The 23423-nt window shown below is 30.7% G+C and overlaps 2 protein-coding genes and 1 long non-coding RNA gene across 5 annotated transcripts; all 3 read right to left on the bottom strand.

The window, feature by feature from the left end:
* Positions 1–1140: 1140 nt before the first annotated feature.
* On the bottom strand, positions 1141–2343 carry LOC124936310. The gene is made up of 5 exons (XR_007099102.1): positions 2267–2343; positions 2079–2168; positions 1782–1900; positions 1522–1689; positions 1141–1213 (listed from the first exon to the last, which is right to left on the bottom strand). It is a non-coding gene; the product is annotated as an uncharacterized LOC124936310 (long non-coding RNA).
* Positions 2344–10725: 8382 nt separating this feature from the next.
* Positions 10726–15900, bottom strand: LOC124936658 (ubiquitin carboxyl-terminal hydrolase MINDY-3-like). The gene is made up of 8 exons (XM_047477175.1): positions 15465–15900; positions 13031–13793; positions 12854–12932; positions 12638–12753; positions 12371–12491; positions 12094–12279; positions 11711–11782; positions 10726–11627 (listed from the first exon to the last, which is right to left on the bottom strand). Exons 2-8 carry the CDS (start codon positions 13462–13464, stop codon positions 10851–10853), a joined length of 1785 nt encoding a protein of 594 aa, XP_047333131.1. The 5' UTR covers positions 13465–13793; positions 15465–15900; the 3' UTR covers positions 10726–10850.
* Positions 15901–17378: 1478 nt separating this feature from the next.
* LOC124936182 (nuclear transcription factor Y subunit A-10-like) lies at positions 17379–23101 on the bottom strand. Of its 3 annotated transcripts, none has more exons than XM_047476653.1 (6): positions 22925–23101; positions 21867–22160; positions 21533–21654; positions 21360–21431; positions 18682–18816; positions 17379–18234 (listed from the first exon to the last, which is right to left on the bottom strand). In XM_047476653.1, exons 2-6 carry the CDS (start codon positions 22093–22095, stop codon positions 17851–17853), a joined length of 942 nt encoding a protein of 313 aa, XP_047332609.1. In that variant the 5' UTR covers positions 22096–22160; positions 22925–23101; the 3' UTR covers positions 17379–17850. The 3 variants fall into 3 exon arrangements, with proteins under 3 accessions (XP_047332609.1, XP_047332610.1, XP_047332611.1); XM_047476654.1 differs by having other exon boundaries at positions 21867–22154; XM_047476655.1 differs by having other exon boundaries at positions 21867–22147.
* Positions 23102–23423: the final 322 nt, after the last annotated feature.

Raw genomic sequence — 23423 nt, 5'->3', positions numbered from 1 at the left:
AATGAAGAGGCCTAGAGAGTGGAGGCTCGTGTAGTGATAAATGTTTCCTAGAGAATAGAATTTCAGTTTCAAATGAATAGTTTCATCTAAATAGGAAAGAAAATTCAAGATAAACTCCATAAACTCAAAGAAATAAATAGTTAGAACTTATTAAAAATATTATCAAACAATGGAGAGCAACTTTTTATTTATTTGTTTATGTAGTTTAATAAATATTGTTTACTTTCAATTATGTTCCTCCATTATATAGTTTTTTTTATAATTATTAAGACAATGAAATCCCTATTAGGGAAAATTCTTTTTTTTAACATATTAAATTACATTCTACAATAATTTTATGATTAATACTTTTATTGCTAATATTTTGTTCAAGTGAACTTTTAGCAGTTTACTTATTTTAATTTATAAGTTTTTAAAATACTTATTTTGAAATATTAATTTTATTTTAATTATTGGATAAGTGGATAACATATTAAGAAATACAATCATGTACTCTAGTTTATTATTTAGCTAAATATCATTTTGAAAATCATTTTATACTAGATGGATATATTTACAATTTTAATAAATATAAAAATTCTCAACAATTTCATTTTAACTTGAATTGGCTTGCGGGATTATTTGTAAGAATAATTACAAATAGTCTACATTACCCTTCTTTTTCTTTTCAAAGAGTCACCAATAAATCAATCAAACTCAAAGGATAAATTAGAACTTCCACACAGGAGGCTCCAATGACTCAACAGTAAAACCTGACGGGGAAGGAAGCGAAACTCTCACATGAGTAACTAGGCCTTTGTATGAGAACCTCAGAGCCAGGAACCAACTCAGCAATACCATTGAAATGATAAATATTGAAACTTTCTTCCCATTTAAACCACTCGAATCCTTTAACCCACCAAGGCTATTGTCTAAATCCAACAGCGATTGCTAGAACTCACTCCAGACGATGAAACCGGAATTACAGAGACTATCCATCTCCTGGATGGTGAGACTAATGTAGAGATAGGAATCCTACTTCCACATTGTTTGATGCATAGTAACAAATTCACTTGACCTATTTCCCAAGTTTGAAACAATCAAAAACAAACAAACAAAATCTTTTACAAATGAAGCATAATCACTGCTAAGTAAAAAGTACCTGTGATGCATGACCAAATGAAGCAGTGGCCAAAGGTTGAATTGGATCATCCCTTTCTGCTTGGATGCAATCCTAGAAGGGTAAGTTAAGAAACAAATGAAGAATTAATCCTTGTTTTTAATATGTGAGACTTGATTGTTTGCAGTATTCCTTTACTCTCCCAATAAATATACCAAGTTGTAATGAATCAACAATAAAGAACTAGTTTAATGAAAAAAAATAACAAATCAATACAGTCTATGAAGATTATAATCAAGGCTATGTCCAAAACTTAGTTAATATCATGATGTATAAAAAAGATGCCCTTGTTTCTTCTTTAAAACAAAAAAGAAGGATAGAGCAATTCAAAGAGAGAGGCTACAGTATAAGCAAGAACATACCCGTCCTCTGGAAAGTAGAACAGAAATGAAACAACTGTTGAAAACATGAAGCATAGTTTAAAGTCTTTGGATTGCCTCTTCCTTTGATTTCTGAGACATAACTCTCAGAACTTTCTGCAGATCAGAACCCAATTGAATCGAAAAGCCTTCAAGTGTTTTTACAATCACCTGCAAGAGAGGGGATAAAATGAACATCTTTATAGAAAACAACAGCGGAAAAACAACAATCATATACCTCTGTAACATAATTATATACTTACATCATTCATCAAACCTTCAGATCCCTGAATCGCATTATTGAAAATACTCAAATTTCAATAACAGCTCTCTCACCATTTCCAACAGAAATAAAATCTCAACCATACTTTTGATTAGAGCCCTACAACCCAATGAGAGAGGTTATAAGTAATTGCATCACTCCATTTTTTAAAGTTTATAAAGCAAAATGAATTTGTTTCCAAATATAAAAACCTAACTACAACTAGTATCTCTTGCCAGTAAACTTCCTTGTGATTTACAGGAAAATAAAGATGTATAAGCCAGAAAACAATTATCACCTCGTCAGTAAAAGAAGTAAGGTTTTCAACAGGTGATGCAAAGTTACTTAGTTCCTCTGAAGGGAACAAGAGATGTTTGAGGACATAAGTCTAAAACAAAATCATATAGAGAATTATTAAAATAACAAACTTGAAATGATTTAAAAATACCATAAAATGGTAAAACATCAAGTAGAAACAGGAATTACTTGAATGGCAGCCAACAACACAAGGCCCTCATTCATGCTGCACTAATCCCATAGATGTCTTCCGATCAGGACTAAACCTAGTTATCACAAAGGCAAATGCAGAAACATCATTTGATAATTTCGTTTCCAAACTAATAAAATCTGCGAGAACTAAAACTAGGATTATGGTTACTTTCCCTAATCCGATCACGAAAATGAGGATTTCAAGATGGCTTTGAATTGAGTATGCAGCTTGAGACGCCGGAGGCCAAGAGGAGTAAGCCATGGGAGAATTCTGCTAGGGAAGGTCGACCAAAGGAGTTTGAGGTTATGAAAAGGAGAGTTCAGCGAGATCTGATGACTGCTGCATCTGAGAAGCGGATGATGTCACAATTGAGAACAGTTGGCTTGTCTCGTCCGACGAAAGTTGAAGGCGAAAGACCAACAATTGTTCTCGCAATCATCGAACTTTGGCCTTCAACTTTCGTCCGACGAGGCAAACCAGCTGTTTTCAATTGTGACATCCGCTTCTCAACATGAAAATCCTGACCTGCCTCTTTGTTGAGTGAAGATTACTAACTGCCCTGTTGATGGTGGGCAATAGAAATACCAATTGTTGTTAGATTAGCAAGTGCCCTAGTATATACAAGGTATTCAGACACAAGAAATGTCCCCCAAGGCATAGGCAAAGGACAAGAGATAGAGTTGCTTGTTTTCGAGGTTAAACGCGCACAAGAAGCAAAGTGTGCATGTCAAGAGCGTCCAAACTCCGAATGTCCTCCTCCCATGAACTTCACTCACTGCATAACAATACATGTACAATTATTAATACAGTGAAGAAAATATTCAAATTATATGCAGGACAATGTAATTTTGCTTCAGACAACATATAAACCCTTGTAAGGATCTAGTTCTAAGGGTGTTTCAGTAGAAGAACTGGCTGAATCTTTCAAATGATATGATGGATGACAAAACTTCCTTAGATTCAGTATATACATTCCCTTATCAGCCAATGAATTTACATTTCCAATTAACCAAATCGGACAACCAATCCCCTCAATTAAGGAGATTTGCGGACATAGCGAGTTAGGGTTGCATTAGGTCTTCTATGGGATACTTAAATACACGCAATGAGAGGATATATTGATTGTTCAAAGCGGAAATAAACTATGAAATGAGAGAATTCATTCATTCATTCAATTTCAGTTCCAGTTTCTAGAAATGAGAGTTATGAGAAAGTTAGGGGAGGAAGACAAATGAATTGGGATTGAAACAGTTCAGAAATAAAAACAGCTTACCTCCATCATTGTCGTCATCCATATCCCAGTAAGGGGGGAAGTAGATGGAACTCCATTCTCTACTTGCTCATATGATCTTCATTTTTCCAAAGCTTCCCCAGAATGATAACGCTGAAACCTCCTCCATATTCCTATCCTAACACGATCCTCCAGCTTGTCTGCAACCAACTGGATTTACCCTCAAACAAATGAAGTGTTACCATTCATTTAAATATTTAGATATTAAAATCATCCTTTATTCTTCTAAACTCTTGTCTAATTTGCGAATACAAAATAAAACATATACTGATTCTATCAAATATATCCCGAGTATAAAAAAAATGTCCAAATGACTTAGAGTTCGAAGCACATCGACCTAAGAAATCCAAGAAGTGAAAACCTTAAAATAATGTTCGAGCAAATAAACCCCTTCAGAAAAAACTCAAGGCAAAGCGTCTTTGTGAAAGACTATACCTGAATTTGAAGGCGATTATCTCAAAAAATATCAATTGCATATGGTCTCCTCTTCAAATATTCAGCAAAACGATGTACGAAATCGACTTTTGAAAATGTTTCGATCTAACGCCGCAAAACATAAAAAAAAGTTGAAAAGACGCTAACACCTATAAGGTTATAAGGATTTGATCTCTGAATTAAATACAAATGACAACAAAAAACTAAAAGAAAACATCATTTTAAACTTCAATTGAAGTTTAACCAAACGCAGAATTTGTCGCCTGACGGGCTCGAATCAGGAACTTAGGGTTAGTATTCACCTTTATTGCCGCTAGGCTAGAAGAGGGGATCAACATTCACTTTAAACTTCAATCGAACGTGATTGGTTTAATGCAAAATGTTCATTTTAAACTCCAATCGAATGCGACTGGTTTAATGCAAAACCTTCATTTTAAACTTCAATTGAACGCGATTGGTTTAATGTGAAACCTCACTATAAACTTCAATCGAACAATTGGTTTAATGAGAAAATCTTCTTTTAAATTTCAATCGAACGTGATTGGTTTAATACGAAACTTATTTTTAAACTTCAATTAAACGCGATTGGTTTAATGTGAAACCTCCCTTTTAAGCTTCAATCAAACATGGTTGTTTTAATACTAAGCTTCCTCTAAAATTTCAATTGAACGCGATTGGTTTAATGAGAAGACCTTACTTTAAAATTCAATCGAACGCGACTGGTTTAATGTGAAACCTCACTTTAAACTTAAATAAAAAATGATTGGTTTAATGCAAAACTTTTCTTTTAAACTTCAATCAAACGTGATTGGTTTAATGTGAAACATTCTTAAACTTTAATCGAACGTGATTGGTTTAATGAGAAAATCTTTTTTAAACTTCAATCGAACATGGTTGGTTTAATACGAAATTTATTTTTAAACTTCAATTGGAGGCGATTGGTTTAATACTAAAATTTCTCTTAAATTTCAATTGAATGTGACTGGTTTAATGAGAAGACCTCATTTTAAACTTCAATCAAACGCGGTCGATTTAATTCAAAACTTCTCTTAAAATTTCAATCGAACGCGGTTGGTTTAATCGAAACATAAGGTGTGGTATCTGACGCCACAACAAAGACGATGTCAAGCCTACAACGAGTGGGCTATCAGACAAGTCTGAAGGATGAAGAATCACTACACGCGTTCCCTAAGGGACTCGTCGAGTTTATCTCTTTATTCAATGAATCTGATGTAAACTATAAATTGATAATTTCTAAAAGCCGTGTTAATGTCTCACAAACTTGGACAAACATTTTTCTAAACTTACCATTTTTACAAACTTTGACCAAGAGAGCATTATGACCAAGAGAGCATTATGTAGATACTCATTTTTTTAATTTCAATTTTATAGTTTATGTTTCTAATAAATTTTGAGTCTATTATTATATAAAATTCATATAAGAGTTCATTACACGGATTATTAAACGATCAATTACTTTTAGACATATTGATGTGTCTATCGGGTTTCGAAAATAATTAATTTTATATTTTAATAAAAAATAATAATAATAAGGTGATAATAGTTTAAATTAAAATAATTTGGGCTATTATTATATTTAAAATTTAAAAATATATATACTTGTTTTAGAAAGAAAAAAATTGTTTTACAATCAAACTTTAATATTGATTTAAGATTTTAAAATAAATTTTAGGTAAAATAAATAAATTGATTTTATGATTAATGTTGATTTTTGTTTTGTTTTTTTTTTTTTTTTTTACATTAAATAATTTTATTTTTGAAGTTGGAGGTGATATTTGAAAAAGATTACATAGTTATTTTGGAAAAAAGATTATATCATTTTTATAATGAATGAATATATTAGTTATAATTGATATTGAAATAATTCACTTATGATTAATATATTTATTTGATTTTGCAGATTTTATTTTCTTTTAAAAAATAAAAGGAAGTTAAAGAGCCCCCACCTTTCGGCCCAAAACTAACCGCCCTAGATCAATAAATCTTAGGAGTATAAAAGTAAGTCACTTACGAAGAAAAGAAATCCCATTTACTCTCAACTGTGATTTGGTTTGTATGTTTTTTTTTTGTTTTTTTTTTCATAATTCATATTCATTACTTGTAAAAAAAAATTTCACTTCTTGTATGTGATTTTCTTTCTCCGCAGGTCTCTAACATTGATTATTGCTTTCAAGATGACTCCTTCCGAAGATGATCCAAATTATTATCATTTCTGGTGAATTATAAATATTTATTTATTTATATTAAAATACTTAAAGTAATTATTATGATTGATATTTAATTTAATTTTAAATATTTAGAGACATTAACAACAACACAATTATCGTTGTTGGAATTTTAAATGGTAAATTTTAATTTTTTATATTTTTAAATAGTTATAATATTTTATAAATTATGTTATTTTATATATACTAATATTATAATTAATTAATTTTAGTGACATTACACAACTTTTGTGTATCCGCTTTATATAGGGGTGTTCATCGGTTCGGTTTTTGGTTTCTTCGAATTTTCGGTTCGGGTTCTTCAAATTTTTATTTTTTTTAAGCAAATTCGAAAACCGAACCGATTTGAATAAATTCGAATTCGGTTTATTCGAATTCGGTTTATTAGAATTCGGTTCGAATTCGGTCGGATATTCGGTTTAGACCAAATAATGAACATCCCATACTTATAATTTTTTTTAAAAGAGTTAACAAAATAAATAAGTTGTTAAAGAGATTTTATCTACTTAAATTATAAAAAATATAAATTATGCAAACTTAGTTTAGTGATTAACGCCAATATATTTTCGACAATTGAACGACGAAAGTAAAACAGTGTCGAGGACAACAATATATGGCGGTTGAGTGGTGTGGACAGCTAGAGAAAGGGGAAAATGAATGAGGAATTATGAATTTAATTTAGAGATTTAGTAAGAGGCCATGATAATTTAATATATAATATGTAATAAGTTATATAATAAAAATAAATAATAAAAATAAATAATAATAATGAATAATAAAAATGAATTCGGTTTTCGGTTTGGTTTTCGAGTTGAAACCTAAACTCGAAAACCAAACCGAAAACCGTATTTGAATTCGAATCGGTTTAAAATTCGATTCGAAAACCGAAAATATAATTCGAATTCGGTTTATTCGAATTCGGTGAATTCGAATTCGGTCGGATATTCGGTTCAGACCAAATATTGAACACCCCTAGCTTTATATGCGGAAATTATTATATATTTTTTTTGTAGGATCTATTTTATAAATTTATCAAAAAAAAATATTATTTTCATTATTTTTCATCTATCAAGGAAGAATTTTGGTAAGTTATTTAAAATATTTAAAGTTTAATTTTATTTTTTTCATTATATATATATGGGAGGTGCTTTTCCCATCCCCTCACATATTCCCACCTCCATCTACACTCCTCAATTAACTCCCAAATTACTTATTTATCCCTGATCATTTTTATATATTTACATTTCTTATTTTATTTAATTTACTTATTTTATTTTATTTAATTATTAAGTTTATTTTATTAAATATAATTAATTAATTTTTAATATGTTTTTAACTTTATTTATTTAATTAAAAATATAAAATATTATTATTTTTATATTATAATTATTTAAAATATATTAAATATTGAAATGTATACTAATTTAATAAAATATAAATATTTAATATTTTATTATATTAATTATATATATATATATTTTAAAATACTTATAAAAATCAATTTTTTTTATAAATAAAATTATTTAACAAATAAATAAAATAAAATATTTAATATATTATATATTAATAATTAGTCAAATTAAATATAATGTTTTACTTAATAATATAAACGATAACATTTGCATAATATTTTTAATAATATTTTTTATTAAAATATTTCATATTTAACTTTTTAAAATATTTATTTTATATAAAATTATTATTTTATTTTAATTAATTTATTATAATTTTATTATTAATATATAATATTTAAAATTAATTATATATCTTTTAGATTTTTTATCTGTTAAATAGGGAAAAAAATTAAAAATTAATTAATTATATTTCATGATAAAAAAGTTTAATAATTAAATAAAATAAAATAAGTAAAATAAATTAGATGAAAGGTAAATATATAAAATTAATAGAGATAAATAAGTAATTTTTGAGTTAATTAAGGAGTGAGACAATAGCTGAAATATAGAAAGTGGTGAGAAAAGTAATTTGCTATATATATTATTATTAATTTATTATTGAATGTTTCACACCTAGTATAAGCTATGGAAATGACCAGATATCTACGTACCTCTCGGTAAAAAAGCCTTTTATTTTTTTTGTGCTTTTTATTTTAAATATAAATATTTTGATTAAAACGATTTAATTTGTTTTTGCAGCTTTGTTTATTCTCTCAACTAGCTAGTTTTAATATTTGATCAGTCGATTACCCTATCCATTTATGTTCAATTAGTAAATAACCTCAAGATTTGTCCAGCTAATACTATATGAATTTGAAGTTTCTACGTTTATTTTTTTTAATTGTTTTACTATATACATTTGCTAATTTCTAGTTGTTAGTTTCTACTCTTCTCTTAAGTAGTTTAATTTATATATACAACAATAGGTTTATTTAGTTTATTTTAGCTAAAATGACAAAAAAAAAAAAAACCTATATAAAATATGAATAAGTTTATTTGAATATAATGGGTTTTTGGACATTTAAGTCCCCACTGTTATTAAAAATTACGGAGCGTGCCACTGGATAATAGAGTTTAATAATTTAAAATTTATAAAAATTAATAGGGGTAAAATGGTATTTTGAATAGAGAAATGAAGTGATTGAAATTATTGAAGTGATAGAGAAGAGGAGAGAGAAAAATCAAATTTAATTTAAAAAAAAAACAAATAGGACATGATACTGAACTAATTTAAATTATAAACATATGGCTTATTTTATTTTTACTCATTTCTTATATAAGTTTTTTTTTGTTATATTAAAATATGAAGCTTTTGTTTAATTTGATTTGAAAGGTTAATCAGGTCAATTATATATTATTAATATATAAAATTATAAATTTTAATTAATAATTACTAGTGTTATAATTGTATTTATGAAAAGGAGTAGTGGTGGTTGAATATTTAAATTAGATTATTGATGGACGGATGTTGTTTAAGCGTTTGTTCGGATTGAAGTTATTTGAATGACCTAAGTAGAGAAAAAAAATAATTATTGTTAATGATTTTGATGAGCTAATAATTTTTTTAAATAAAATAGTATGTTAGTATTTTGTTTAAAGAATTGAATAATTAAATAAACCAGAGAAGAGTGAAATAATATTTAATTTTTTTTTTAATATTTTAATAACTCAAATCAAGTAGAAAGTTATTAATTTTATATTTTGTCTTTTGTAATCCCTTTTTAATATTTATATACCAAACTTAATGATAATTAATTTGTGGTTATATTTTAATGGTTTTTCTAATTTATAAGCTAATTTTTATTTTAACAGTTAATTATCTTTTCAATATATAATTAATTAATCAATAAATATTAAATACCAAACAAATCACATGTTTATTAGTTTTTTAATTTCTATTGACTTATTAATTTGGGAAATTTGAAGAAATGATCCACTCATAGGCTTAATAACGGATAATATCAGCGCATAAATTAAATAGGCTGAGGTTGCGTGTCGCAATTTTTTATTTTTCAAAAAATTTTAATTATGAATTTTATTTCTTTTTAAGAAAATGGCCCAGTTGTGTCACGCAACCCTAGTTACGTCACGTAATCGCGTCACGCAACTCCAGTTGCGAGACGAAAAAAAAAATCTTACGATTCCGGTTGCGTCACGCAACCTTCGACATGGGCAAAATCGTCCAAAAATAGTAAAAGGGGTTACCAACGTTTTTTTTAATCTCTGCACTTTCCGCAATTGCCCCTTTTTTGAGAGTCGTCTCCTCAAATTTCCAATTAATTTAATTCTTTTTCTACCTTTTGATTGATTTTTAGACATAATTGTTATAATTGTTATGATTATTATTTAATATTGGAGTTGTTACAATTTTAATTTAGTAATAAATCTGTTTAGTTTAAGATGATATTAGGTCAACATAATTATCAAACTTATTAGTATTAAAAAGTATTGTATTAAATGTTATATAAAAAATTAAAATTTAATGTCTAATATATAAATATTACATATAAAATAAATATTAATATTGTGATCTTGAGAAGAATATTTTTTTTATGAATAAAATGCATTAATATATATTTTCAAAAATAAATAGAAAGTATTTTAATTAATAAAAGAGTGATAAATAATATTTGATTAATTTTTTTTTTATCAAAGCCCATTTCCTTGTTAAAGATCTATTTGAATAGATTCATTATTTTAATTATTTGATGAAAATAAATAATTTTTTAGTTCAATAAATTTTACTACATAAATTAAATTATGAAAAAAAAAATCTATATCAAACAAGCACTAATACATTATTTAATTTAGGGGTTAATACTTGGAATCTCAATCTTTCTTTAAAAAAATTATATATTTTTGAGTGGTGTTGATAAAATATTTTGTGAATAGATGGCTTATACTTTATATATCTAAACATTTATAAATACTAAGTAAATTGTAGCAAGCAAGCAACGTGATTTTTTTTTAATATTTTTTATTATTTTTAAAATTAGTTGGATATGGGCCCGGATTCAAAGTGATTGGTAAACTAATTAAACTGTCACTATGTATTAATTTAATCATAAGTTAACAGATTCTCAAAAAAAAAAAAAAAAAAAAAAAACTACATTACACTTCTTAATCAAACCCAAGGAAGGACAAATTCAAACTTCTACACAATACTTGGTGAATCGCCAACCCAATTGCAAACAGCTCTAGGCCATCTTGTTCGAATACAGTCAACCAACGGAGCATGTTGCGGTGGCGGCAGCTCCGACGACTCAACAGTAGAACCCGATGGCGGCGGCAAGGTCAGGAATTCCTCAGGTGTCCACTTGGGAGGAACCGAAACTCTCAAAGGAGTAAAGCTAGGCTTTTGTATAAGAACCTCAGAACCAGGAACCGATTTAGCAATACCATTGAAATGGTAAACATTGAAAACTTTCTTCCCATTTAAACCACTCGAATCCTTTAACCCACCAAGGCTATTGTCTAAATCCAACAGCGTTTGCCAGAACTCACTCCAGACGATGAAACCGGAACTACAGAGACTGTCCATTTTCTGGATGGGGAGACTCACGTTAGTCTCTTTCAATACTTGATGGAAACTTTCAACGCTGATGAAACCACCTCCTCCGCTTTGATCTCTTGCATCAAAAGCTCTTCGGATCTGGGATTCTCTTCTTTCAAACTCGTTCTCATCTTGGACTGATGAATCCAGAGCAAATAGGACTGTATAATGTGATTCACTTCCCACAACCCATATTGGCCATTTTGGGCATTTCAGAAACTGACCAACTTTGCAAAAGTTTAGGGATTCCAGTAATGTTAGGAATCCTACTTCTACATTGTTTGATATCCCTTTTAATGACATTCCACCACCTAAATCCATTTGTCCATCAAACAAATGGGCCACAGCTTCTCCACATAGTAACAAATTCACTATTTCCTGTTTCCCAAGTTTACAAATTACTAAACAAACAAACAAATTCTTTTACAAATGAAGCGTAATCAGTGCTAAGTAAAAAATACCTGTGATGCATGCCCAAATGGAGCAGTGACCAAAGGTTGACTTGGATCATCCCTTTCTGCTTGGATGCAATCCTAGAAGGGTAAGTTTAGAAACAAAAGAAGAATTAACCCTTGTTTTAATGTTTGAGACTTGAATAATGCAAGCAATCAAGTTTCAATGAATCAACAATAAATGACAAGTTTAATAAAAATTAACAAATCAATACAGTCTATGAAGATTCTAATCAAGGGCTATGTCCAAAACATAGTTAATATCATGATGTATAAAAAAGATGCCCTTGTTTCTTCTTTAAAATATGAAAATAAAGAACCTCATTGCCAATAATAATAAGAAGGATGGAGCATCTAAAAGAGAGAGGCTACAGTGTGAGCAAGAAACATACCAGTCCTCTGGAAAGTAGAGCAGAAATGAGAAACAGCAATGCTCCCATACGACTGTTGAAAACAGGAAGCATAGCTTCAAGTCTTTGGATTGCATCTTCCTTTGATTTCTGAGACTCAACTCTGAGAACTCTTTGCAGATCAGAACCCGATTGAATCGAAAAGCCTTCAAGTGCTTTTACAATCACCTGCAAGGGAGGGGACAAAATGAACATCTTTATAGAAAACAGCATAAAAAAACACCAATTATATACCTCTGTACCATAAGTATAAACTTACATCATTCATCAAACCTTCAGATCCCTGAATCGCATTGTTGAAAATACTCAGATTTGCAATAACAGCCCTCTCACCATTTCCACACAAAAATAAAATCTCAGCCATACCTCTAATTAGAGCCCTACAAACCAATGAGAGAGGTTATAAGATTTTTTAATGAATTTGTATCAATATATAAAAAACTATCTATTTAGTATCTCTTGCCAGAAAACTTCTTTTATGATTCACAAGAAAATAAAGATGTAGAAGCCAGAAAACAATTATCACCTCGACTTTACTTTGTCAGGAAAAGAAGTAAGATTTTCAACAGGTGCTACAAAATGGTTTTTTGATGCAAAGCTACGTTCCTCTGAAGGGAACAATAGATGTTTGAGGACATAAGCCTGAAACAAAACCATATGGAGAATTAATAAATAAATAAAAAATTGAAATGATTTATGAATCCATAAAATGATAAAAACATCAAGTAGAAGCAGAAATTACTTGAATGGCAGCCAACACACCACAAGGCCCTCCTTCATGTTGCACTAATCCCATAGATGTTTCCCGATCAGGACTAAACCTAGTTATCACAAAAGCAAATGCAGAAAACATCATTTGATAATTTTGTTGTCTAATCTAATTCAATCTGCGAGAACTAAAACTGCAGTTTCAGCTAACCTTATTCCTTGATTGCTCCATTGTGCTAGAATCCCTTTCGTGACATCACCGCCAAACACAATTGAGAACAGCTGGTTTGCCTCATCAGGCGAAAGTTGAAGGCCAAAGTCCAAACAATTGTTCTTGCAATCATCGGAGACAGTCTGCATTTGCGTATCTGAAGAATTCCCTATCTCTTCCTGCTTAAAAACAACATCTTTCTCAACCTTCTTCTCAGTTTGTACAGCATTGTTCATCGCAGACATCATCCGCTTCTCAGCCGCAGCAGCCATCAGATTCCGCTGGACTCTCCTTTTCATAATCTCAGATTCCTCCTTTGGCGAACCTTCGCTAGCAGAATTCTCCCACGGCTTGCTCCTCTTGGGCTCCGGCGTCTCAAGCTGCATACTCATCTTCAAAGCCATCTTGAAATCATCATCTTCGTGATCGGCCATTCTAAGATTGGATTAGGGAAAGTAACCCTAATCCTAGTTCAGACTTGAATCGAATTTGGTTCCGTTTTGAGATCGATCTAACGAGGAAGCAAAGAAATGGGGGTGGCGGCGTAGACAGAAATTATAACATGTATATATAGCACATGATTATTGGGCCTGAAAGGGGTTTGAGTTCCGAATTCTAAACCCTAAGGAAAGGCGTCAACGGCGTACATGACATGTTTTCTCAATTTATTTTTTTTCCTTCCTGGGACTGACTGATCTAAACAAGCAGTGTAGAGCTTCCCAGATGACAATGTTGCAATCTTTGGATTTGTCTTCAACGCGACCTAAAGAGAAAGATGATCAGTTTGAGCAATGTTGGATAAAGTCACAATGTCCAAAGTAAAATTAAATAAATAATCATAATGGGTCATTGTTTTAAAGATTTTGGAATCTTCCTTAAGGTAATATACCTGATAAATAGTTGATCAAAATTGACAAATATTATTTACTTTTAGACTATTTCAATATAAGAAACTTGACATTCAACCGGAGAAAAGTAAACTGTAATTGGGTGATTGGAATATCTGTAGGAATGGTTATAATTGGTATCAATTCAAAGAAGAACAAAATGTGTATTTTTATTCTCTGTTCAATTTCATATTTCAGAATACGCATAATCGTCGAAGGCAACAACCAGGTGTGATGTCTACAGTTTTGGGGTGGTACTAATGAGCTAATAAAGGGGAAAAGACCAATGGATGCAGAATTTGGAGAAAATAAGAATATAGTCTATTGGGCTTCAACCAAAGTGGTGACTAAGGAAGAAGCTATTGAGATTTTAGATAAACGACTATCTGAAATGTACAAAGATGACATGATTAAGGGCTAGGAATTGCAATTCGTTGAACGTGCAAGACACCTGCCCTTCACCCAATTATGGGCGAAAGCTGTTCAATTATTGATGGAAGCTGATCCTTGCAAATTTGGATCCTGCAAACCATATGATTTAAGATTTGAGGAAAGTGTAAGCTCTGAATTACCTATCGTTCACAAAATTCAAAGACAAGCATTGAACAAAGCCAACAAAATTCATGCAGTAAACATTTGATTCTGAGAGTGGTGAACACAGTCCTCTTGAAAGGAATAAGATTCATGGAGCCAATTGTTTCTTTTTGACATGGTGGAAAAGCCATAAACCTAACAAGTATATGAAGCTTTTGATTGAGGGAAATAGTTCTTCAACAAAAACAACAAAAATAGTGGAATTATTTCTAGACAGGGCAGATATGCACTACAAAAGTAGATTAGCAATTGACTCCCCAAAAGATAAATCTTTCATTCCTTTCGCCACTGACTCAAAAGATAAGAAAAGGGAACCGCATCTATTAGTAGGTATAAGTATAACTGAATTACACTACCCGCATGATCTTTAGGAAACAGTTATGCACTTCAAACCTAGACTCAAAAGAGTACAGATTAAGCCTAAACAAAGCATTTCATTTTGCTGTATGTTTTCCATTCCGAACCCAATCTAATCATTTTCTTCCGGTCTGATCCATACAAGAAGAGGACCGGAACATCCACTCTCAGTTTTGATGGAAAAACAGACCAACCCTCTGGTTCGATCTATATCGAAACTCTATCTCATATGTTACTAAATAATCTGTGTTGTTACTGTTAGTCTATGCTTGTATTGCTCGCATAGGCTAGTATTGATCGAAAAAATACAGATCTTCCAAATCAACACCAGAAGATTTGGTAATGTTATGTTCCAAGCAGACATATATGCCTTAAAAGGAAAGTGAAGAAGATGAATCTGAGATTGAATGAGCAAAATCAAAGTTATGAATCTATCCATCCTACTGATATTTCAGGAATCAAACCAAAATACCAACAGAGACAAAATTCAAGGAAATGATTAAAACCAACAGTGATCCGAATTGAAATTCATTGCATACTTGGTGAAATCCACTTCTATTTGATTAAATTTAAAAGAATTGGAACCCTAAAATTACCCGGTTCGGAAGATCGAAGGGTCTGCAAAGCTATCACTCGTTGAATCGGGGAAATGAATCGAAAGAAACAAGCTTTCGATCCGCGGTCACTCTCTTTCGTGAAATCGAATCAGACTCGAATGGAAGATCTTATCTTTTCCTCCAACTTTAACTGAAATCCTACCATGCCTAATTATACAAAAGAAGACCAAGAACCCTAAATCGTCCAGGGCTTTGCTGTTGGTTTGCCGTGACCACGTGGGATCTCCTGTCCTTGCTTCTCTGAAAACGGCGCTCGTCTTCCTTCTCTTTGTCTGTCTGTATTCTTTCTTTCTTTCTCTCTTCCTCTGTCTGTGTCTTTCTATCTTCTTCAACTTATCTTCTTCTTCAATTAGGCCCTCAGTTTTCTTTCTTTTCTTTTTTTATTTAATTGAGGTAGGAAGCTCTCAAATGGCCATAGATGCTTTACTATGTCAAATTTGGCTTTCCCGTTTTCTCTGTTCTTATTATTATCATTATTGCTCTAACATCCCATTTCATATCAGTTAGACAGGTTTTTGGAATCTTGTAGGATTCTTCCAAAAGACAAAAACTTTATTTGGAAAGTTTGCCTAATTGACATATTCAGTCAGGAAAATCTTACAAACCAAGAATTGTGATAGATTCTACATGCAATTTTTGTCCCAAAGAAGTCAAGACGACATGATTCTCAGATCCGAAAAGAGCAAGGTGTTTTGGACACTAACTTAATCGCATTCTTAATGCATGTTGAAATTTTTAACACTTGTTGGAATATTTGGCAATGGGTACTAAATGAAATTTTGAGAACACAAACAAACAAGTTCAATGGTGGATTTCACAAGCAAAAGATTTGGCCAAGAACCCTACAAAACAGAATGAATGGATCAGACACGACTAGATGAACAATGGATTATAGTCAACTGTGATGCGGCAAAGAACAAAGCTTGTGTTTTTCGGGATCATTCGTTGCGAGAAACTGCAGGAGTACCAGTACAATAAGTCTGATCCAGACTGAAAGTTTAGTAGTTTTGGATGTAATCCTTTCTTTCAACATGGGGTTCAACAATGTGAATTTGGAATTCTTATTGACATTTGTACACTGATCATCACTAGACTGTTCTGAGAACTGTGACCAATAATAGAGCTATTGCTAAGCGGAAGACCAAATTAAAATTTTGTTTTACTAAGTGTCGAGTAAACATTTACCACAACAAAATGGTACGTTAGAAATAGTTTAACTTAAAAGACAAAAAAAACTCAAGAATTCTATTAAAAAAAAATCATCTAAACATTTTACCCATTCTCTAGCAAACTTAGCAAAATTGCTTCTCTTAATTATTTTTGAATTTGTAACCATAATAAATAATATATATTTATTATATATTATTTAACGTTAAGAAATAATAAAAAATATATAATAACTTTAGCTTTTTAAGGGTTATTAATTTTTATATTCATCAATAAAATTACCCTAATAAAAAAATCTGAAAACAAATACTGGAAATTTTTATTTTTTAAAACTAAATATTGTTTAGAGATTATCTATACCTTAATGATTTTGGGTGTTTTCTTTTGAGAAATTGCTTTAGAAAGTATAAAATTGGGACGATTCCATTAAAAAATAACCACATGGCTCCAAAGTCCAAACTATTACCAAGGAAACACCAAGGCCTTGTTTGAATAAATAATTAATTATTCAATGAACAACTTTTATTCATATATGGCATTATTCAAATTATCAATAAAAAAATTGATTTTATTATATATTTATCACCTAATGTCTTTTTATTACTCAAATGACATTGGTTTTTCATAATCTACATCAAAATGGGGTTATTTGAAAATAACCACATGATTATTAAAATAAACCTAGATCAAACAAGGCACAACTCAGTCTACAATTTTAACTAGTGATATTCTTTAACTTAACATGCAAAGGTGTGCATCAACACAACAACAATTATCACAATAAGAAGATGTACTTAGAAACACAAGAAACCCGATTAGGATATAAAACATTCTACTTCATAAACGCATTACAAACCATTTGAAAAACGAGAATTTATAGTTTGCATGTCAAACATACCACACAAATCAGTAAAGACACTGGGAAGGTTTAGATAAATCCCATTATTAAGAAATCCCACTCTAAATTTAGTACAATAATATATTATTATATAATGCATCAAGGGTTTAATAAGATCACCAACTTCTTCTCCCCAAACAGACATTGATGATCTAAAATTACCTTAAAATGCACAAAAGCCAAGGATGATTTGCCTCTTCAAAGCAACCAAATGGTGATATTTTCCCCTTCACCACCATTTGGTTACATCAAAGAAGAACGGGCTTGACAACCATAACAAACCCGTTCTTCCCTCATTTGTCAAACATTGAGGTTACACTTGCTAGGCATGACTGATCTTCCATGCCTAGCACTCAACATACCAGAGAAATCATGGACATGTGGACCTAACATGAACGGCTGGTGTGAGTCGTGACTAGTAACTTCGAAGTATGAGATATTGTTTGAATATCCTTTATATAAATCCTTTCGTGGTGAGTTCATCATCATCAAGTTTCCACCATCACACGATTGCAGAACTTCAGAACTTTGAGAATCAGTCATATCAGAAATTACCATTTTGTTTCTCTTTTGGACTTTTATTGCTAAATCATTTCCCGTGTCTATCTTCCTGTTCAAGAAACGCCCACCGCAGCCTCTAGGGCGGCGCACTGCATGGAGGTGGCGAGACAGGTGCATGTATGGCTAAAAATTAAATTGGACACCCAATTAAATATAGCTATCTTAATTCCATGTGAATTTTAATTTGCTTAGTTTAAGAAGCAACTACCACAAATATTATACATAATTATCACTATATCCTAATAACAAGATTCCCTGAAAAATAATCAGGGCTTAAGTAAGAATCTCGCATGCACAACCCCCCTGCCAATGATATATGGTCTCCATATTCTAAGTAAGAATCGAAACTGGTGGGTTATTTTCTTTCAATCTTTGTATTTACATGTTCCAATTAAAACTTGGTTTATTTTTAGGAATCTTTCCTTACATAATTAGGCCATTTTAGGTAGCTTGGAATTAGTTTTTTTTTTTTTTTTTTTATCTATTAGGGTTAATTTTTTTTGTATCCACTAATAAAATTGCCAATACTGGATTTTTTTAAAACTAAATATAGTTTAGAGATTATAATACCTTACGAACTTTGGGTGCTTTCTTTTGAGAAATTGCTTTAGCACGTGAGAGTCGACGCCTGAGTATTCCATGGTACTGCTTCGCGTTCACGTAAATCGGACCCTCATCGCTGTTGGTATGCAGCATTATCCGGCCCTATATCATGAAAACAAAAATGAAGTTAACAATATGTAACATAATCCAGTAATTCAATCGTATACATATAAAGGATTAGTCAAGTATCATTCTTGACTTTGCAAGTTTCAATGGACTGAGCCTATTTGAAAATCACACAATCACGATCTTGTTAGAAATTGTAAAAATTAAAAGTGTAACTGATTTCTTTTTATTTGGTATAAGATTATTTTCTGATTTTTTTGTTTCATGATCCAAAACTATCTAGATTATGTTTTAGATAGGTGTAATTTTCTACAAACAAAACAAATGTAGTTTTTTTTTTAGATCATGATCTGAATCATAAAAAGTGATAACAAACTGAGAAGGAAAGAAAAAAACAAAGGGGTTTGAAAATATCAGTAGTTGAACATCTCTTGTAGTTGAAGCAACATGGTTTCCAAATCCACTTAGGTTATAAACTCTAACATTTTATCTCTTAAGAGGCTTAGGAAAAGGAGAACATATGGTCAATTCTATCTCCTCAAGCTTGAAGTGAATGTAAGTGTATGACCAATTTATCTTATAAAAGTCTTGAAGTGAATATGTGACAAATTTATCTCTTAAAAGAGCTTCAAGAATATGTGATCAATTTATCCCTTAAAGAGCTTGAAACAAAGATGAATGCATGATCAATTTACCTCCTAAAGCCTATAGGTCTTGAAGCCAAAGTTCGAGGATAAACAATTTATATACTAAAGGGTTTGTGATATATGACGAATTTATCTTCTAAAGGGTTTGAGTAAACTTGGAACTTGGATATTCGTATTATGGGCATAATATTCGTCATTGTTGTGTGTAGGTCATAATATACTAGCATAATTAGGATTTATTTAATTAATGGATTGGAAGGAGTATTTTAGGATTAGCACTTGATATACTTTTATTTATTAATAGATTACTTATAAGAATCCTAACCCTATTTATAGAACTTTAATAGAGAAGGAGAAGGGTATGTTTGGATGGGTGGAATTGGAATTGGAATCGGAATTTGCATTGAAATTCTAATTCCAATTTCATGAGAATTGCCATTGAATTACAATTCAATTTCTATGTTTGAAAAACTATAAAATTGTAATTCAATCTCAATTCCTAAGTTTAAGAAAAAATATATAATAAAAAAAATAATATATATTATCTATTTTATTAAAAAAAATATCTATTGAAAATTTTAATCATATTTTAAATGATAAAATAAGAAGTTATTTTGTTTGAAAATGCATAATAAAAATAAAATTTAAAATTAAATTCCGATCTAAAAATAATGAAATTGAGAACTATAAAATTACACTATATTAAAATTCTAATTCCAATTCCAATTCTTAATATTAAATGGTCTACCCAGCATAGAAATTGGAATTGGACCCTCCAATTCAATTTCAGACTTACCAACAGAGAAATTTGGTAGACTTAGAAAATACTTCTTAAAAGATTATTAATGTACCATAACCATATTTATAAAACTAAACCTAATCCAAATGAAATAATAACGAAAATAATTAAAAGACTAACATAAATATCTTAATCACTAATAATAATTGTCTACTAATACGTACTTCGAATTAACAGTCCATGTGTCATCTTGTGATTAATTATTTGAAACCCTAAACTATATTTTAATACATAGAACTGTGGACCCTGAAATATATAAAAATGAGCAACTCTTTAAGAAAACATATTGGCTCAACCTAGTTAAATCTTGTTTTCATTATTTTACTAAATGCTCTATTATTTGAGATAAGTATTTATAATATATACATAAATTATATAAAAGAAAAACTATTTATTATGCTTACTATTATGTTGTTTTGTGCTATAATAAACAATTAGAATATTAGATATTATATTATGCTATCAAATATATTTTTTTGAAATGCTAAAGTTCATATTGGTTAGTCTCAACAAAAAGAATAGAAAAATATGATGTAATTGAGAATTGATAGATAATCTAATTAGAGAATACAAGTCCCTACAATTTTCTACACATAGTAAACAAGAAATGCAAACACATTTGTAATTTGCTTTGATAGACTAATTCTTTAATCCATAATCACTTACCATGCAAAATTATTGAACACAAATTCAACAAGATCCTCAAAGTTGGTAAATGTCTAGGGTGTGAGAATGGTCAGGAATTATGTATTTCATAAATGTTCTTGTTAAGTTAATGGGTTTGCTAAATGTGACATTCAAGAAGAAGATTGTATCATGGGAAATTGTTTGAACTAATTAAAGATCTACCATAATTTCTTTCCCTATTCTGTAGTTCTATATTTGCTTAGACAATAGAAAACGAAGACTATTCTAGATGCTGACAGCTTCACATATGGGAAGGATGATGATCTAGGGAAACAATATATCATTTCCAATGTGTAGGAATTTAGTGAAAATGAAGAAGATTTGGTTGTATTTCTAGAATGTGTATTATTATAAACTTATTTTTGAATATGAACGTCGCAAATGAATGTTTAGGAAAGCCTAATTAATGAAGCACACAAAGTCTAACTAGATAGTAGAAAACAAACCGGTAACTGAGGTCCATAGGCTGAGAAGAGTCCATTATAATTTGGATCTCCATAGGAAATCTTTCCACATATCTACTACATCAGCACAAACAAATATACAAACTTAATTAGACCTTCTTCCGAAGAAGAAAATAATAATTATCAAAGAATTCGTTCGTCAAACTCAGCCTCACCGTAGGTTGAGCAAATCCCAGGCTGAAATAACCTCCTTGGTCCGATGGATCAGCTGTTTGCATGGAGAGGTTTGCATCAGCATTTGGATTTTTTACATCATTTCCATATTTTTTTCCATTTCCTACAGAATGGTCATGATAATGATCATATTACCAATGGCAGTAGTGTGTCAAAAGTAGTTCTTATTTCTATATATATGCATCAAGAACGACATGAGTGAGCTAGCCTCAATGATTTCTAATTCTTTCCTCAACCATATCTAGAAACATGGAATCATTTTTAAAACCTTTTACTAAGATGTTTGTTTTCGAGCAATTAATGCACAAGAACTACCTGGGGAAATTGTAAATTTTGCAAATCCACCCTCCTCAAGCAATGGTTCTTCATCAAACACAACCTGTTTCTGTTTACCAGAGGAAACTTGTCCCCCAACAGCTCCACAAGATTGGCCATAAGAAGAATGAGATCCTAAACCAGACCACCATGGCATAGTAGCTGATGGAATCTGCCCCTTAACAACTCCTCTCTCGTGCTCTTTAAAGCATAAAGTAGTCATGGTCATAAACTAACTATATATCCTTCAAATTGGATGATGTCTAGATCCTTTGTTCAATCTGCAAACTAATTCTAAAGCAGCATAAGTGAAATCCCCTTTCAAGATCTTGGTTAACTATAGTTTATATATATCCTTTAATAATATACAACAAAACCTTAATCAGCAAGATATATAGCCAGCTCTACTTAGTTGTGATTTTCATTTGAATCTGAGATCATTGCAATTTCTTAATTATAAGGCAAGGCTGCCGCTATGAGACGTAAGTGCAGAAAACATGGAAATATGTCACTACTCACTACCAAAATTTCAACAGAAATATCAGAAACGAAATAGCAGAAACAAAAATAGCGATGAACATCAACTAATAATACTAGCTAGAAGACAGATATAGAGAAGAGATATGAATGATCAGAAAGAGAAGGAAAGATCATTACATAGTCCAGAGATCAGAGATGAATATTGTATGAATCTTATGAGCAGAATCGGCAGAGAAAGTCGCATTCCAGTAGAGAATCAGCATGATAGCTAGCTCTACTTAGTTGTGATTTTCATTTGAGATTAAGATCATTACAATTTCTAAATTATAAGGCAAGGCAAGGCAGACGCTATGAAACGTAAGTGCAGAAAACATGGAAGAATCGAGAAAATCATGGAGACACAAATCAGTTCGGACAATATTCAATATATCACTACTCACTATCAAACTTTCAACAGAAATAGCAGAAACGAAATAGAAGAAACAAAAATAACGATGAACATCAACTAATAATACTAGCTAGAGGATAGATATAGATAAGAGATATGAATGATCAGAAAGAGAAGGAAAGATCGTTACATAGTCCAGAGATTAGAGATGAATATTGTATGAATCTGATGAGCAGAATCGATCGGTAGAGAAAGTCGCATTCCAGTAGAGAATCAGCTGATCAGTTTCTCAAGATTTCGGCGCAGGCAGCCATGTCGGTAAGATTCCAGCCAGAAAGTTAGAGAGGGAGAAGAAGAAGAAGAAGGAAAGAGAGAGACGTGTAGAGATATAGAAATGGTTGAAGAAAGACTCCATAAGATACTGATTCTCTCTTCTCTTTTTCTCTCTCTAACACGTGGAAGATTTTAATTCGTTCCGTTTCCCTTCTATTTGGTATAACAGAAAATTTGGATTGAGATTTTAGAACTTGTTTGGTTTATGGTTATTTAGATTAAATTAAATTATTTGTGGAATTATTGTTGATAATAGATATATAAGTTATGAGAACAAAATTAAGAAATTGGTATCATAAATTATAATGATTTTGGTAACACCTTGGTGGATTTTAAAATCTAACCGGAGAAACAAA

This window comes from Impatiens glandulifera, chromosome 4 (assembly GCF_907164915.1).
Source record: "Impatiens glandulifera chromosome 4, dImpGla2.1, whole genome shotgun sequence".
Classification (NCBI taxonomy): Eukaryota; Viridiplantae; Streptophyta; class Magnoliopsida; order Ericales; family Balsaminaceae; genus Impatiens; species Impatiens glandulifera.
Note: the sequence above shows the minus strand (reverse complement) of the source record. Positions and strands in the feature narration are given on the sequence as shown.

What these genes read in the sequence shown, in the direction of transcription:
- LOC124936658 (XM_047477175.1), bottom strand. Translation starts at nt 13,464, where the DNA reads ATGGCCGATCACGAAGATGATGATTTCAAGATGGCTTTGAAGATGAGT. An exon ending in GTGTGTTGGCTGCCATTCAA is followed by an intron (nt 12,754 to 12,853) that starts GTAATTTCTGCT and finishes GTTTTGTTTCAG; the next exon opens with GCTTATGTCCTCAAACATCT. An exon ending in CTCTACTTTCCAGAGGACTG is followed by an intron (nt 11,783 to 12,093) that starts GTATGTTTCTTG and finishes TTACCCTTCTAG; the next exon opens with GATTGCATCCAAGCAGAAAG.
- LOC124936182 (XM_047476653.1), bottom strand. Translation starts at nt 22,095, where the DNA reads ATGACCATGACTACTTTATGCTTTAAAGAGCACGAGAGAGGAGTTGTT. An exon ending in CCTATGGACCTCAGTTACCG is followed by an intron (nt 18,817 to 21,359) that starts GTTTGTTTTCTA and finishes TTCATGATATAG; the next exon opens with GGCCGGATAATGCTGCATAC. An exon ending in AAGCACCCAAAGTTCGTAAG is followed by an intron (nt 18,235 to 18,681) that starts GTATTATAATCT and finishes TTTAATTTTTAG; the next exon opens with CCATACATGCACCTGTCTCG.